Here is a 15,909-nt window from a genome sequence, read left to right as displayed (position 1 = left end):
GGTTCGTGGACTTTTTTTTCATGTTTGGATTTTTTTTTATTTTTGGACTACTGTTTTCCTGTTAGTTTGGACTTTGTTTTCATTTTTGGATTTTTGGATTACTGGTTTTCCTGTTTGTTTGGACTTTGTCTTTCATGTTAGGATTTTGGATTTCCTGCCTCTGTACTCCGTTTACCTTTTTATTAAATCATCAAGAAACTCACCTCTGCCTCCCTGCATCTGCATTTGGGTCAACAAACCATAACCAAATCCTGACATAAAAGCCACTTGATGGGACTAAACGCTGCAGTGATTTGTGCTGAATTGAATTTTAAATACTGACAAACATCAGCTGGTTTCCAGGCTGTCTTTGTCTTTTTGCTTACGGTATGCTTTTCTTTGTCTTCAGTAACTTCCTCAAGCATCATTCTGATTTATTACAAAAAGAAGACTATGTGAAGAAAAAACTTGGGTTATTACTAACATCTGGTCTGAATTTTACGCAAGTATCCCCATGGAGAATATATTCAGTGAGATAAAGAATGTGTTCAGTGCTCTTGTCCTGGAAGTCAAGGATAAGTCCTGGATGAGGCCAACCTTTTCATGGAAAAAAAAATCAGGACAGGGAGGTGTGCCCGTGTGACACCATAACAGTATAAAAACCAGCAAGCTGGGATATATACCGCAGCACTAAGCAAGGTATGGCTGACGATGCACACTAAACCATATGACAATGCCTTGAATAGTTCTTAATTACCCCATAATTAAGGCCGACTCCCATCTGGACAATTGGATTGTGGCTAATTGTGTTAGCTCTCAGAAATGGCTTGTCTACATCCAAGCACTCTGAAGACTGGTGAGATTCAACAAGTATTGGATCCGACCCCATAGGGACATCAGCTTAAAAAACAGTTTTTTAAATCTTTCAAAAGCCTGTAAAAGATGAATGATATTAAACTTTTGAGATTCTACTTAACCTTTGTTAATAAATAAAAGCTAAACCATCTTTTAAATGCCCATAAACGGGGCAAGGAAAGTACCTGGTTACTGGAAAGTTTGCAGTTTACTGGAACTCATCCACCACACACAAACAACCAGCAGCTTGCAGCCTGTGTGTGTGTGTGTGTCCAGCATAAAGACGCTGAGCTGGCCCTATGCTCCCACCTCCCTCTCTTGGTGTAAAACCCCTGCTTTTCATGCGAGTGAGCACAGCACTGCCCCACACAAGAAGCAGAGGAGGTTTAAAACACAGGATACGTTGTTCACACTAGACCGGCAAATCCAATGACTGAGTGGATAATATTTGTTCAACTCTTTTCAGGGTTCCTTCTGATTTCAGGTAGGCTAAACATTTGCTAATTTTGTTGTTGTTGACTAATTTAACATGTAATTTATGAGATGTCTGCCTTGGTGATAACATTTTGTACCTTCATTTTGAAATGGTTAACCGAAAAGAAAAAAAAAATAACCCAAGAAACAAAGAAAGAGACATATCTGTATGAAAACACAAAGCCTACTATTTGTCAGATCTGAACTATCTTCAAACAAAAAATGTGGTAGGTTAGACTGTAGGAACCTGCAGAAGTCTTGTTTAGCCAGCAGAGAGCAGCAAACTTGTCCTACTGCAAAAAAAAAAAAAGCTCTTTATAGTGGAGATTGTTGAATTTGTGGACATGAATCAATCATTTAAAAAAGCTGATAAGAAAAAATTCTGGATACATTTTCTGTAGTTAATGTGACAGAATCAGATAAAACGAAAAAGTAAGAGATGCTCATATGTCTATGTTTTCAACACTTCAGTTACTAACTACTGCCTTTATTTTAAATTGGTGTTAGCCTTTGAATCCAGATGACTTCAACATGAAGACACTTTTTTTTTTTTGGCAACTGCTGAGCTTTCAGATTGATACTGTAAAAGGATAAAACTAAGTTAAGATGTTTTTTTTTAATGAAGTTCTGTAAAATACATGTTAAATACAGGAACTGGGCTTTTTGTGTTGTTGTGATTTTGTTTATTATGATTTAAGAGAGCAGATGTCTTTCTAGGAAGGGCACTTGATCAGATCCATGTGCACGCTCTTGAATGGGTTTTATAGGCGTTTCCTCTCGGGAACGGGTGCAGGGATTTGCATGTGATTTTTTTTTTAAGTATAGAGGGCGGTTCTTTTCAAAAATTAGAGAAAATCTTCCACAATACCTTTAATTCTTCACATTAAGATAATTCATTGATTAATATATATATATATATATATATTTTTTTTTTTTTATCATATTCTGTGTATAATTGTGCTTTTATGTTGCTGCTAAAGCTTGGAGCCATCAAGAGTATTTTATCATATGGTACATTAATTAAAAATAAATACATCTTAAAGCATTATGTTATTAAATGTTTTTGTTCTGCTTACATTTCTACTGAGATGATGTGAAAGACTGTTGAAATAATGGCATTAGAAAAAAACATAAATCACATATTGCAAAGATTTTGTTTATTTTCATTCATATTAATACAGAATATATTCCTGTACTTTCATGGGGCAGGTAAAGATGCCTGTTTAATTAAGCTGGACCCACCTCGTGTAGTGGTGAAACACGGGGACCCGGTCTTGGTGAACTGCACCACATCAGCCACTGATATAGAGGGAATCGGATGGGAGGCATCACAAGGAAGCACAGGCCTTCAAAACGTGTCCCATCTGATGTGGAACGTTAGCAGTCTCACACATTGGGAAGCGAAACCCAAGTGCTTTTATACCCTTAAGGATGATAGTCAATGTAGTGTTGAGCTGGGACTTGTCATCTACCGTAAGTATTACAATTCGAACAGATTGTAACAGTTATTTCACAATGCCTGACAATATTTTCCAATCTTCCAGAATTTCCAGAACACATTGACATCAGCCCCCCCCGTTCATTTGAAGAAAATCAGATGCATCAGCTTTTCTGTGGTGTCCCAAATATTTTACCTGTTCAAAATCTCACCATAACGTGGTACAAAGGAAACACAATCGTCCAGACAGAGACTTTTCAGAATGACGAGAAAAAACCCACAAATCAGACTTCTTTATATAAATTTATACCAACGAGAGAGGATGACCGAACCACTATCAGATGTGAAGCAGACATGGACTTGGGGCCAGAAGGTCCACAATTTAATTTATCTTCAGAGATATTAAATATCCAGGTTCAGTGTAAGTAATTCATTACCAGTTTCACTTTTGTCTTTGTCTATCTTTTAACCGTTTCACAATTTCTTACATCCTGTACTGTATAAAGATGTCACCACTCAAAGACTCGTTTTGAAGAGGAGAAATAAAAATAGAAAAAAATTGATTTAATCTCAGACTCTCCACTATCCACTCATCTCAACATGCTGGATACTTAGTAACTAAAAGAGAAAGTGATTGGATGGCTAAGTTTTTGGCTAACCTGGTGAAAGAAAATCAATCAAATATTTAAATATCACTGCAAAGGTTGCCAACAGATCATTTGATATTGAAAATGAAATAAATAACAATGAGACTTTGATCTCATCTGAAAAATAAGGTATTGATGGTATTGAAGATGTTATAGAACTTTCTAAAAATAAAATAAAAAAAAACCTTCTCTTCCCTATCTTTATAAGTATGTCACTGTTGCTTTTCAACCCGCCAAGATGTGTAAAAACTTTAGGAATTACTGTGACAGGAGCTGAATCTGCCCCTTATTTCATAAAATAAAATTAAATAAAACTGAACTGTTTATATTTTTTTGCCAGTTGGACCTGATATTGACTGCTTCAAGATAGAGATTAAGGAGGGAGAATCTTTGGAAGGGAAATGTAATGTGACCGGAAACCCCATCCCAAAAGTTACGTGGCTGAAAGATGGACGAACCATAAACCTGACTGACCCACTGAGAAGAGATGACACAGGGAGATATAAAGTAAAAGCTGATCAAAATACTGATCGAAATTCCTCGGTTAAGGAAATCCAAGTCAATGTACTTTGTGAGTTTCCCTCTGGCATGTTAAATGTTTACTTTGCGTATTCCAAACATTTGGTAGGTGGTGTGGGGAGAAATTTAAATACCGTTTCATGTTTCCCATTCCAGATGGACCAGAGTGGATCTGTCCCGATGCATATAATATTTCAGAGTACACTCCACACAGCCTCAAATGCAGCAGGGGCTTCCCAAAACCTCAAGAGTTCTGGTATAAAGACGAAGAGGAGTTTACACTTCCAAACCAGCTAACAAGAGGAGATGCAGGGCAGTACTGGGTCACAGTTTCAAACAGTCTGAATTCTCTCAACTTTACAATAAACATTGATGTTTATTGTAAGTACTTCATAATCCATTTTTTTTAGGATGTGCATTATATTGTTCATTTGTTTTTCCAATAATTCATATGTGCTGTTCTGTTTTTTGCAGACCCACCATCAGATATAGTGGAGCTTGAAGATTCTGAAGTTCAGGTGGGAGAAGATTTAGGACTTAAATGCTCTTCTGTGGGATACCCACGCCCAACCTACTCCTGGAGTTACCACAAGGCAGGCAACATTAAAGTAAGAACTGAAGATGGAGTGTCTGGTCTCATCATCCATAATGCCACTAGGTTCAACACAGGTTTCTACACCTGCAACGCTTCAAATGTGAGAGGCAACGTCACAAAAACAGTTCGAGTCACTGTCAAAGGTAAGCCCAGAGAGATGTACAGAAGTGATTCATAAAACTGAAGGGACTTATCAAAACAGAAGCTTTTCTTTCCCAGCATCTGTAAAATATTCCTTATAGGTATAGTGGAGGATTTTTATGAATTTTTAAAAAGACCCGCCCTTTCCACTTTTAAAAAAACGCACATGCACAACCCTGTACCCGAATGTCCGCTCTAATCCCTGAATCCTTCAATCACTATCTAGAATGGGGGCTATAATGGACTTTATAGCAGACTCGGTTAACTCACAGTTCGGACAGATGATCCCTGCTTTTTGCTCCTCACGCTCCATCTTTGTTATTAGTTGCTGGTGTCGGGTAGCGACAGCCTATGGAGACAGCGGGCACTGTGACAGCAAATCCCATAATGCTTTGTGAGAAGAGCTCTCCTCACAAAGCATTATGGGATATATCTGTCTCTACTGAGGCCATTTTATTCTCATACACTTTGTAGACACTTTTTCTCTCATGACCCTCAGCCATTTTCAAAGCATACGCAGGATAGGATAGCTAATGGGAAGAGCAGGTAGGACGGCCTTATGAAACATATCACCAGAATGATTGACAATTAGGAGGACCCCTTATTTAGATGATCCACCCAGAAATAAAAGATTGTCCTCTATACCTTTAAAGAGATGATGCCTTGTACCTTGTGCTGCTATAGTTTATGGAGCTGCTGGTCATCTTCTGCACCCCAACCATTAGATTCAAAATACAACAAACAATCTGGTTTAAAAACTTTCCTCCATTCAAATAATCTCCATTCAGGAAAAAAAAACGGGGGCCACAGATCATTAAAAAAGACCAGATTAGACATCTTACTTTGGGTGGATGATACAGAGGCCATTTGTAGTTAAACAAAAGCTCCTCGGCCTCTGCAGATGGCCGCTCACACTGATTCTGGTTCTGCTGGAATGTTTCTGCCCACCATCGCTACAAGCGTACTTGGTGTGAGGGATTGTTTTCAATTTTATATGTCCATGCAATCAGCAAGTTTCTTGTTAGATAGAACAGTAAAGTGCAGTTAAGTGCCTGGAGATGACTCGTGTTGTGAATTGGCGCTATATAAATAAACTGATTTGAAATTGAAGTAAAATTCCTTTCATGTCTGCATAAAATGGGAAAAACAAAGGCTGAATCTGCCTTTGAATAAAACACCACTGATTTATATAATGTAACACAATAATTGCATAGGCTACGATTTTAAACTGTTGTTTTTTGCATACATACATATAAATATATACCAAACGAGTCACTTTAAAAAAGCACCTTCGTTGTGTCACATGTTTTTTTTTTTTTTTCCATTTGGCAGTTTGGCTGCAGGCAGCGCTGCTTGTTGCTCAGCTGCTCCATTTATAGTCTCAGTGGGAGTGTGTGGGCATGCCGTGACTCCGTGCCCAGTGTTGGGGGGGAGGGCTGGTTTCCTCTCCACCCGATGAGGAGCGACTCGGAGCCTGGATCCACAGCTTAGCTTAGCCTGTTGCTGTAAAAAAAAAAAAAAAACTCCTTATACTTCCTCTCAGTCCGCCTCTGGCTGTTTCCGTTCGGCTTTGGAGAAGCAGGAGAAACTCAAGAGAAGCAAAAAAAAGAGGAGAAATTTGCAGAATTTAGCTCCTGATTGTTTTAATTTTTTTATTTTCCAATGGATGATTTCAGCTGGCTTCGCCTGCTTTCTGTGATTGTGGTTTTAATGCTGCCGTCGCTCTCTAACGGGACTAAGTCCAGTAAGTTGGGGCGCTTGGAGTGTGCGCACTTAGCGCATGTTTTCTGCTTGACTCGGGATCAAAACGGTTCATTGTCTAATGCTTACTAATAAAGTTGTCTTTCATGTTGTTTAAAGATTTATAAAACTAAAAACATTATGGGAAATAATAGATTGGAGGTTGATCAAAAAATAGTTGTACGTTTCTTAAATAAAATAAATTAAAAGTGTCATGTTAATGATAACAGACTTTGTTTCATTTCTCTTGAAATGTGGGAGCTGATTGTTATTCTATGACGTATTGAGCTTATCAGTAAAAAACAGCTTAAGGAATTTTGGCAGCAGGAGGAATATCCTTCCTGGACCTTTTCCTGTTGCCCCCAGATCTTCCATTGTATTATAACTCATTACCTCTTAAACACTATTTCAATATTCCTGAAAATAATATCATATAATATCAACACCAACTATGGTTGCTAAACTGCAGTAAAACACATTTTTTTCCCCATCCTGTTTTCTGTAGGTGATGTAGAAGAATGCCCCATTGAAATACAACCAGACTCAATGGTGTTGGAATACCAAAGCGGAGGGCATAGTGCAGTTTGCATGCCCACAACCAGTGAGTCAAATGTCAAGGAGATATACTGGGAGGTCCATGGGGATAAATTTAATAACAGAAGTTGGAGTCCTGACACACATGAAAATTGGGACCCAAGTCCTGTTTGCCACGGAGAGTTTCTGGGGATAGGATCGTGTAACAAAACTTTGCCCTACATTCTCTACAGTAAGTGGGCCTAATGTTTGTCTTCTTGCCACTACACCTGATTCTATGGACTTTAATTGTTTTCCTTCAACTCTCCCTGCAGAACCTCCAGATGATGTCTCCATCACCATCAGTAATATGTCCACAAAGGAAGGAAGTAAAATAGAGCTAATGTGTAGCATTAGGAATGTGGCTCCTGCAGACCGGCTCAACGTTACATGGACTTGGCAAAGAGGGAATGAGACTGTTGACCCTGGTACAGCCTTTTTTAAAATTATTTTTATCCATAAGGTGAAAAAGTAATCAGTCATAGTAAAACAGTGACAATTAACAGCATGTTATAGGCACATTAGCAGATAAAGGATAAAGTTATTTTCTAGGGCTTCAAGCATGGCTGGATTCTTTACTCATATTCACAACAAACCACAAGATGTAATTTTTAGAAAAGTTTTAGGGTTCCTAGAATCCTACAATTTTTCTTAGAAGATTAATTCACAAAAAAACTAACCCCTTGTTTCCACTAAATGTGAAAGCAGGGTGGAAATGCGTCAGTGCAGCTACGCCCTGCTTTTTGCCAGGTGCCCTGTTCCTTAAAGAGTGGTTCAGAGCAGGCCATCTTTGCACCGTTGGACAAATGTAGTCATTTGCTTGTAAACTGGACCGGATCCAATTTGGTTTTCATCAACTGATCGATATGTGTTTGGTGTGTTTAGCGGCAAAAATGGATCAGTCGCATGTTTTATAGACGCAGGGATTCCCAGCGGTTGCTTTAGAAACGCATCACTGTGCTCCAGGTGGAATAGCTTTGACTGACCAGAGTTGCTGTGATCAGCTGCAAAGGTGCAGGCTCACCACTTCCACATTTAGCGCAAAAGAAGGGTTAGAAAGCTCCTATTTACACGTTGGTTATTCTACACTTCTAACTTACCCACCATCATAATTCACAACAAAATAACTCCTTCTATTGATTATAAACAAAATTAAAACTTCTTCCTTTTTTATTTTTTTGGCAATCCAGTTATTTTCACTAGTTCAGTTCTCCAATGGTTGAGGGCACTAAGTGTAGTGCTGCTATAGTTGTCGCTCATTGTGGTATATTTAATGTTGTAATCGACTAGTTAACCATTTACAGCCCAATAATTGATCTGATTTGCATATATGGCTGTTATACACAGACATTTATAAATAAACTAGGGCTGCAGCTAATGATTATTTTGCTAATTTATTCATTTGTCAATAATTTTTTTGTTTTTGTCGATTAATAATTGAATAGCAAAATGTTCCTTGAGGAACACTTTTTGCAAAATTAAACAAGATGAAACCTGCTTAATCTTTTCCATTTGAGGAGTTCTAGATAGAGCATATTGACAGATTAAAAATGCTAAATGTTTATATATCTTTTTTACTGCTCTAAGTGCGTTGCTTTGTCAGCTAAAGGCATGTTTTAGAGTCTCTGTACGCCAGTTAACAATTGATTACAAAATTAGTCGACGATTATTTCAATGATCGATTAATCAGATGAATTTTTTCAGCCCTAAAATATACTCATAAAACTACTAATATACCGAAGAGTTTAAGTTAATGTCTCTGTCTTTCATTAATTGTTTTGAAAAATCTGGATGCCGTTGTTGTTTAGATTTCTGTTGGTAGGATCTGATTCCAATACATTTACTGCAGTTCAGCCCCAGTGTCCAATGGAAATAAAAAAATTTTGAATTTTGTCATCAAGTCTTTGAACCCTTTATTATATCAATTTGTATCAGAGTCACAGCTTATATAAAGCCCTATACATTATAATGTATTATTATTTCAGCCATGTGGGTTTTTCTGTAATCCCCCAGATTCTTTGGGAGTGAGCAATGAGGCCAAGTGCCCCCCCTCCAACAAGACATCTGCTGTAGATGTGACTTGCACCATGAACATCACTCTGAATAGGACTCACAATGGAATCCAGGCCAGATGTGAAGCTGAACTTAACCTGGGACCTAAAGGACCACAACCTCCTCCAACCATGTCATCCAATTCTTTCAATCTCAGCGTTCAATGTGAGATTTACATTTACTTCATAGCAGTCAGTGCCCAAATGCCCAAATCAAATGGACAAAATATCAATTTATGATGTTGAATTATAAGAATAAACTTTATTATCTCCTCTCCTTTATTAACAGATGGACCCAAGATTAACAAAACAAAGCTTCAAAAGTTGTTTCTAGTAATCAGAGGTTATAAAGGGGAGCTTGTTTGTGAAGCTGATGGCAACCCGGCCCCAGATATCAAATGGAATTACACCTCAAAAACAGCTTTTCTTGAGTCAGATGAAACACTAATTGTGAACGAGGAGGGCCTCTACGTCTGCACCGCTACAAACAACATCAGCTCGGACACACATCGGGTTGAAGTCGTTCTAGGAGGTAAGTACAACTCTGCTGCAGAAACACACATATGGAAATAGGGGTGCAGCAATTGCTCAACTGGTCGTTTTTCTTAATTTAGGTTGATATGAACATATGAAATCAATCTTATCTATCTGCTCTGCAATGGTATATAAATCCCCCACTTCTAGTACTCTAAATGTTTCATCTTAATTTGAGAGGACTACCATCTTTGTTATTACTTTTTTTAACTGTGCAGTTAAAAAAAGTTTGCATTGTTTTACAGCTGTTGCTCAGAGTTTTCCAATAAAAATTTGATTGGAATATTAAAGCTGTTTTATTGGGCTCCCCCAATATATCAAAAGATTTATTTTCTGTATTCATAAACTAGGCAAGAGGAGTTTTTTTCTATTGCATCTTTTAGTAGCAAGACAATTCAAAGTGCTGTTAATGAAAAAAGAAATAGGAAATAGGAAAAGTACAATGCTTTGACATAATGTTAATCACACAGTTAATGAATATGAAAACGAAAGGCAATAAAAATGAAAACAAAATAGATAAATTGGTAAAATTATCTTAAAAAATTATGATAAAATGATTGCTAATGAAATGAAAGAAAAGTTGGAGTACAAACCTCACTAGTAATGTTTAGATAGCACAGCCAAAATCCACTCTAAACATGTGTTTTTAAAAAAAATCTTGATTATAAGAAACTTAGGTTTTCAGCATTCTTACAGTTAAATGGGAGTTTGTTCCTGATCAGTGGAACATGAGAACTTAAATCTTCATTTCCATGTGTTGTTCCGGTTCTGGGTATGCATAGTAGATTTGAGGTAGAAAACCTGAAATATCTGGGTGGTTGATCTACTGACAACAAGTCTGTAATCTATTTTGGAGCTAAGCCATTCAGTAATTTATAAACTAACAGAAGTATCATAAGTTTGTCAATTGAGATACGGAGAGCGAATGGAAGGAACTGGGGTCATGTGCTCCACTTTCTAAACTTTAGTGAGGACGTGAGCAGCAGTATTCTTGAGCAGTATTCTTTTAGGCAGACTTGTGAAGACGGTGATGAAGAAATCAATTCTACTGAAGATGAACACATGAATTAGTTAAGTTTTTTTTTTTTTTACCTCCTGCTAATATATTAGTCCTTCAGTGCTAGTGATGTATGGTCGACTTAGTAACTGTGTTTATGTGCCTCTGAAGGTTCAGGTCAGAGTCAGAGATAGATTGATAAAGCTGGATATTGATGCATATTGGATGGATTCCATTCCAATTCTCAAGGTTTAGAGTTAATTTCGATATGATTTGATGTGATCTAAAAGTGGATTGATAGTAAAAACATAACTTTTAGCAGTGGCCTGAATTAAATTTCTGTGTAGTTATGCTAAATATTAATACTAATATTATATTAACATTCACCAGCTAATTAAAAAGGTAATGTTAGTTAAGGACAGTGGAAATGCATCTTTGGTTATATAAATCAATGTGTAGAAATGAATGACAATGAATTCATAATTAGAAAATTTATTTTCTTATAGCCATAGTCTTCGATGTATATTACCTTTGCAGCAGGCATATCACATGCCGCTAAATGGTTGGCTCAAATGTTTGCAAAAATGTGGTTCATCTGTGTTTGATCAATCGCACCCAAGCTTGAAACATCTGACCAGTCAAATGGATCCCCTTAGTTTTTGGCCAGTTGGATGGATCTCTTAACATTAGATTCAGCCGCTTTCATAGATGTGGCCAGCTAACAAACTCACCAAGTTTAATCAGAATTACAATAGTCAAGAAAACAACTTAAAACCAATAGTTCATCTAAAATAAAACTGCATGTGTTTTAATTTGAGATGCTTTTCTTTAAGGAGGGAGACAACGTTCTGCAAACAGAAGTACTCTACTAGACACGCTGAGCACGTGTAGTGGCCATAAGAAGAAATTTAACTAATCTTAATTTTTACCTTAAATACAAAATACAGTTTTAAAAATTCCAAAAAAGCTGGCACCAGCAAAAATAAAGTTGCAAATGTTAGAACAACTAAAGGCTCCCAAATGCTCACACTAACTGTGTGCATACTGTGTGCAAAAACTTTGCAGACAATACAGAGGTTTTACCTTCAAAGTAAAGCTTCTAATTTCCTACATTTGTAATGACGTAGTTGTACGTTTTCCACATTTTCTATCAGTGGGACAGAGAAAGAGACAATGGGTGATATCATAGTTGAAGTTTCTAGCACTGTTTCTACTTTACCAGACACGCCTGCCAGTGCAATTTACAACAAACCAACAGAGTCTGGGAGATTTGCCTTGAGTACGATGAGCAGAAAGGGCTTTGTTACTCTCAAGAACAAAATGGGCCTGAGATAAAATGTGGGAAAAGTGAGGGGCTGTGAATATCTTCTGGATATTTAGTCACAAATCACTGGAGATATCTTAATGACAATGTTATCCCACTAAAGTTTTTCCTAACATCTTGCAGTTATAGTTTATTGTGACCTTGTAACACCTGTAAGTGTCATTTGCTTGAAAAATCTTGATCAGTAAAGATCAGAATCAGCAGGTCAAGACTCTGCTCAATCAGTGCACCCATGTTGGAAATGGCTTCAATTATTTTTTTGTTTTTTTGTTTTTTGTGGGGAGGGGCTTGCTTTGAAGCCCTGCAGAGTCAGGGGAAAACGAAATGGGAAGAATGCATTTCTAACACTTTGATTATTTTTCTTCTATTGTGTCAATTCATGCTGATTTGGCTGAATGTGCTTTGAAACAGATCTCTACAGCTCGTACAGAATTTTGCTTCGATAGCATAAAATAAGTAACATCAACTTCAAAACATTGACATGAAACATACAAAAAATGTGCCCTTCGCTGATGATTTTTGACACAGGAACAAAGAAAAGGGGTCCAGCATCCTGTTATCCATGATCCCATTACATGCAAGTTCTGGCTGATGTTTGATACAGCCTTCCTGCCACACTTGAGTGTTGTAACGACCGCATTGACCCAATCTCCATTATGTTTTTTTTTTTTTTATATGTAATACGACAGTCAAGTTTTGTTTTGTTAAAAAGGTGCTGCATATATATCTTTATTCTGTTTTTTTGGTCGTATATATATATTTTTTAATCCATTCAGTTTTCTCCATTCTCTGTTGCTGTTTTTTTTCTCACAGTATTTGTTGCAGACACAAAACACAAGGTCATAGACTTTCTTCTTATCAATTTATTGAATACACCTTTTTTATTCATCATAATGATTTTTTTGGTTCAACCTCAAGAATGCTGAAGCTGCAAGTAGCTGTAATAAGCCATGCAATCCCCCTATCTCTGCTAGATAATCGTATCACTGTTATTAGGCTACAAAAATAGCTGAACCCGGGTGGAATGCATGCTTTGGGACCTTGAGGGGCGTCGGGTGCGAAGTGCATTAAATGGAGCACAACAAAATGATTCAGAAAGACCCAACCCTCAGAATAGGAGTGAAAGAGGAACTTGTGAAGCAACAATAAGAAAAATTAAGACTAAAGCACCGCAGTCACACTTTATACAAACCACAAGTGAATTATTTAAATATGAAAAGAAGTGATATTAAGGGAATGATATGCCCCCCTTAAAAAAGAACTGAGTGGAGAAGCTCATTGGGAAAGAAAAATAAGATTGGATTTTGGTCAATCAATGGTCAACCAACTGTAATGATATTGTAATAATTGTATTAATATTGTTTAAAAGGATGGACTATGCAATATGAAAAAATACTTTACACAATGAATAACATACATTGTGTATGGAAAATTAAAGGGAGCTGCCTAAGTTTGATTTAAATAGTATTGACTTCACTGTTTATTAATAAACACAACAATAGCAGCAGATACTAAAGAGACTGCATCGCTTGGTCTTCTGGCACAGGATGGTCTAAAGAATGTGAATATCTGTAACTGTTTTTTTATGACAAGCTGGATTTAATTTCTGAAATCTTAGCAGTGCTTTGATCTTGGTTTGCTGCTTTTTTATGGCAGATCTAGGTTCAGTAAAGATGTGTATCCAAAAAATGGGGTGAACCTGAATATAGCAATGCCAGGATTTATTGGGCTTTTGCAAGAGGTCAATCTTTAGACATCAGGTTTACGCATGGATCTGTCGACAGCATCCAGAATTGATCCCCAGTAATCTTCTTTGTGATGTACTGAAGAGGATTCTGCAGAATTCCACCTCTCCCATTATCTTTACAAGTTCCTGCGGGAAATTAAAGGGACTCGTGGTGTAAACAAGAAGCTCTGAAGTTGTAGAAGCTTATTGAAACCAAGCCACAGCAAAAGACGAGAAAAAAACAGTCCAACACAAAATAGGGAGAAATAAAATGTTACATTATTTTTGGACAAGGAGCCTAGTTTTTAAGATGGTGAGCATTTCAAGATCAGTCAGTCTGAATGTTGTGTAATAGGCAGTAGTTATTTGGATATGAAGCAGCCATCAGGGGATAACAATTAAAAAAAGGTATGATTAAAATACAGATTTTCTACTGTTGGTTGAAATGCGTCTTCAGCCTTTAAAAAAAAAAAAGAGATTGAATGCATGAATTGTTTGTTTTCCAGCCCAACACAAGATATCTTTTCTAGGGAAATTATTCTTTAAAGCTTTTACACTTCCTTAAATTGCAGCCTTTTGTAACATTGTTTTTTCTCCTTTTCAGAGGACTACCTGCCCCTTCTAGCTGGATTTGTGGCTCTCACAGTTGTTATCATCTCCATCATCTTCATCTTCATCTACTCAATCTACTACAAGAACACCAAGATGCGTCGCTACAGTCTTAAAAACCCAAAGCTCAGCAGTCACAATGGGAATGTAGCTCACAACAGCTGGGACATCCAGTTGCCAGTAACCAAGCTGTCTTAATAGAACTGCTGTTAATGAAGGATATCTGTTTATTTCAGAGCTCCATCTCTACAGTGCTGTTAGGTCTAAAATGCAGACAGGAGATTCACACTGGACAGACTGGAAGTAGCTTCATATTATTCTTAAATATGCTTTTTTTTTATCTTTCTTCTAAAGGTTTTATGCCTTTAAATTATGGAAAAATTCTCAAGTTGTTATCATCTGTTTTAATGGATAAGAAAAATGAAGAAATGAGGTCATAAAATTTGCCTTAGAAACAGATTTTGTACTTTTAATAAGAAGGGCATATAATGTGTTTGCTTTGGTTTTGTATAACATTCAAGTCTTATTTATATCAATGTGTCCCCATTAGATTCTGTTTGTGTTTTTTTTTTTTTTTCTTCAGTTTCATTTAGAAAAAGAAGAAAAAAAGGCATAGCTTTAGCTGTTAAGAAAAACCTGAAACTGATCTGGTTAAACATGATAAATGAATGAAAATCTGGAAGCTGTTTTATTTTGCATTCATTTGCCTCTCCTCTAACTGTGCCTGCCCTTTTTTACTGGTGCCAAATTGTGCCAGGCTCCTCCAGCCCGGTGGATGAAATTCTCAATGCTTTTTCTATGCCTGACTGTTGCCATTTCTAGCCTTTAAATGTATATTCAAGAAAATATTTGATATAAATGAGAAGTTTATATTTATTAATGATGAACAGTTGAAAGTTTGCTTTAAAAAGCGACTGCATTTGTAAAGCTAGCTAATTTTTTGAAACCAAAGCAGTCCAGACTGTGATATTTGAAAGAACACACTGTACACATTTGTGAATACTGCTGTAAATATTTGTTATTTTTTAAAAGAAGTTTTTTTTTAACTATTAAAATTATGTTTTTATACCACTTTGCCTTTGAAACCTTCATAAGTTGTCAGTGAACAAAGTTTTGTATTACTTGAAATATCAGAAAAATCAATCTTATACAAATAGTTGGTTTAAAATTGTCATTTGATTCTAAACAAATGCTTAATTTAAAAAAATCGTATACGAGTTTAAATATTCAGTTGAAATTGTTTTTAAATAATTGAATTATTTTTATGGCAAATTAATGACCTTGGGATTTTCTCTGAGCATAAAACCTTCCTTGTTTGTGAAGAACATACTACGGAAGAGGATTAGGGCCACTGAAAAAAAAAAGGTTAACCGATTTTTAAATATTATTTTAGAATATATATATGGGGGAAAAAAGTCAGAATTCCGACTTTGATCTCAGAATTCTGACTTCTCAGAATTCTGACTTTAATAGTAAATTTCTGACATTAATCTCAGATTTCTGACTTTAATCTCAGAATTCTTATTTTTTTCCTCAGAATTCTGAAAAAGACTTTAATCTTAGAATTCTGAATTTATTTCCCCTAGAATTCTGACTTTAATTCCAGAATTCTGTCATGAAGCGCAGACAGATGGACACAGTATTCAAGGAGAGACACTCAGTAGGAAAGTTCAAAAACTTTTTTTAAATAAAACAAAAACTAAAGTT

At 36.4% G+C, this 15,909-nt stretch overlaps 1 protein-coding gene across 1 annotated transcript; it reads left to right on the top strand.

The window, feature by feature from the left end:
* Positions 1 to 1,166: 1,166 nt before the first annotated feature.
* Positions 1,167 to 15,249, top strand: LOC107083114 (hemicentin-2-like). Its single transcript, XM_015372107.1, has 11 exons — positions 1,167 to 1,318; positions 2,518 to 2,781; positions 2,853 to 3,167; positions 3,734 to 3,964; positions 4,069 to 4,293; positions 4,387 to 4,650; positions 6,894 to 7,154; positions 7,237 to 7,389; positions 8,975 to 9,178; positions 9,302 to 9,544; positions 14,198 to 15,249. Exons 1-11 carry the CDS (start codon positions 1,264 to 1,266, stop codon positions 14,398 to 14,400), a joined length of 2,418 nt encoding a protein of 805 aa, XP_015227593.1. The 5' UTR covers positions 1,167 to 1,263; the 3' UTR covers positions 14,401 to 15,249.
* The last annotated feature ends 660 nt before the right edge of the window (positions 15,250 to 15,909 follow it).

Source organism: Cyprinodon variegatus, unplaced genomic scaffold (assembly GCF_000732505.1).
Source record: "Cyprinodon variegatus isolate N-32 unplaced genomic scaffold, C_variegatus-1.0 Scaffold68, whole genome shotgun sequence".
Classification (NCBI taxonomy): domain Eukaryota; kingdom Metazoa; phylum Chordata; class Actinopteri; order Cyprinodontiformes; family Cyprinodontidae; genus Cyprinodon; species Cyprinodon variegatus.
The sequence above is the reverse complement of the archived record's forward strand: the minus strand, read 5'-3'. Positions and strand labels throughout refer to the sequence as shown.

Bases quoted from the DNA above. Each gene is read 5' to 3' on its own strand.
- LOC107083114 (XM_015372107.1), top strand. From the start codon at position 1,264: ATGACTGAGTGGATAATATTTGTTCAACTCTTTTCAGGGTTCCTTCTG. The intron at 3,168-3,733 runs GTAAGTAATTCA...TTTTTTTGCCAG, and splicing joins ATTAAATATCCAGGTTCAGT to TTGGACCTGATATTGACTGC. The intron at 7,390-8,974 runs GTACAGCCTTTT...GTAATCCCCCAG, and splicing joins GAATGAGACTGTTGACCCTG to ATTCTTTGGGAGTGAGCAAT.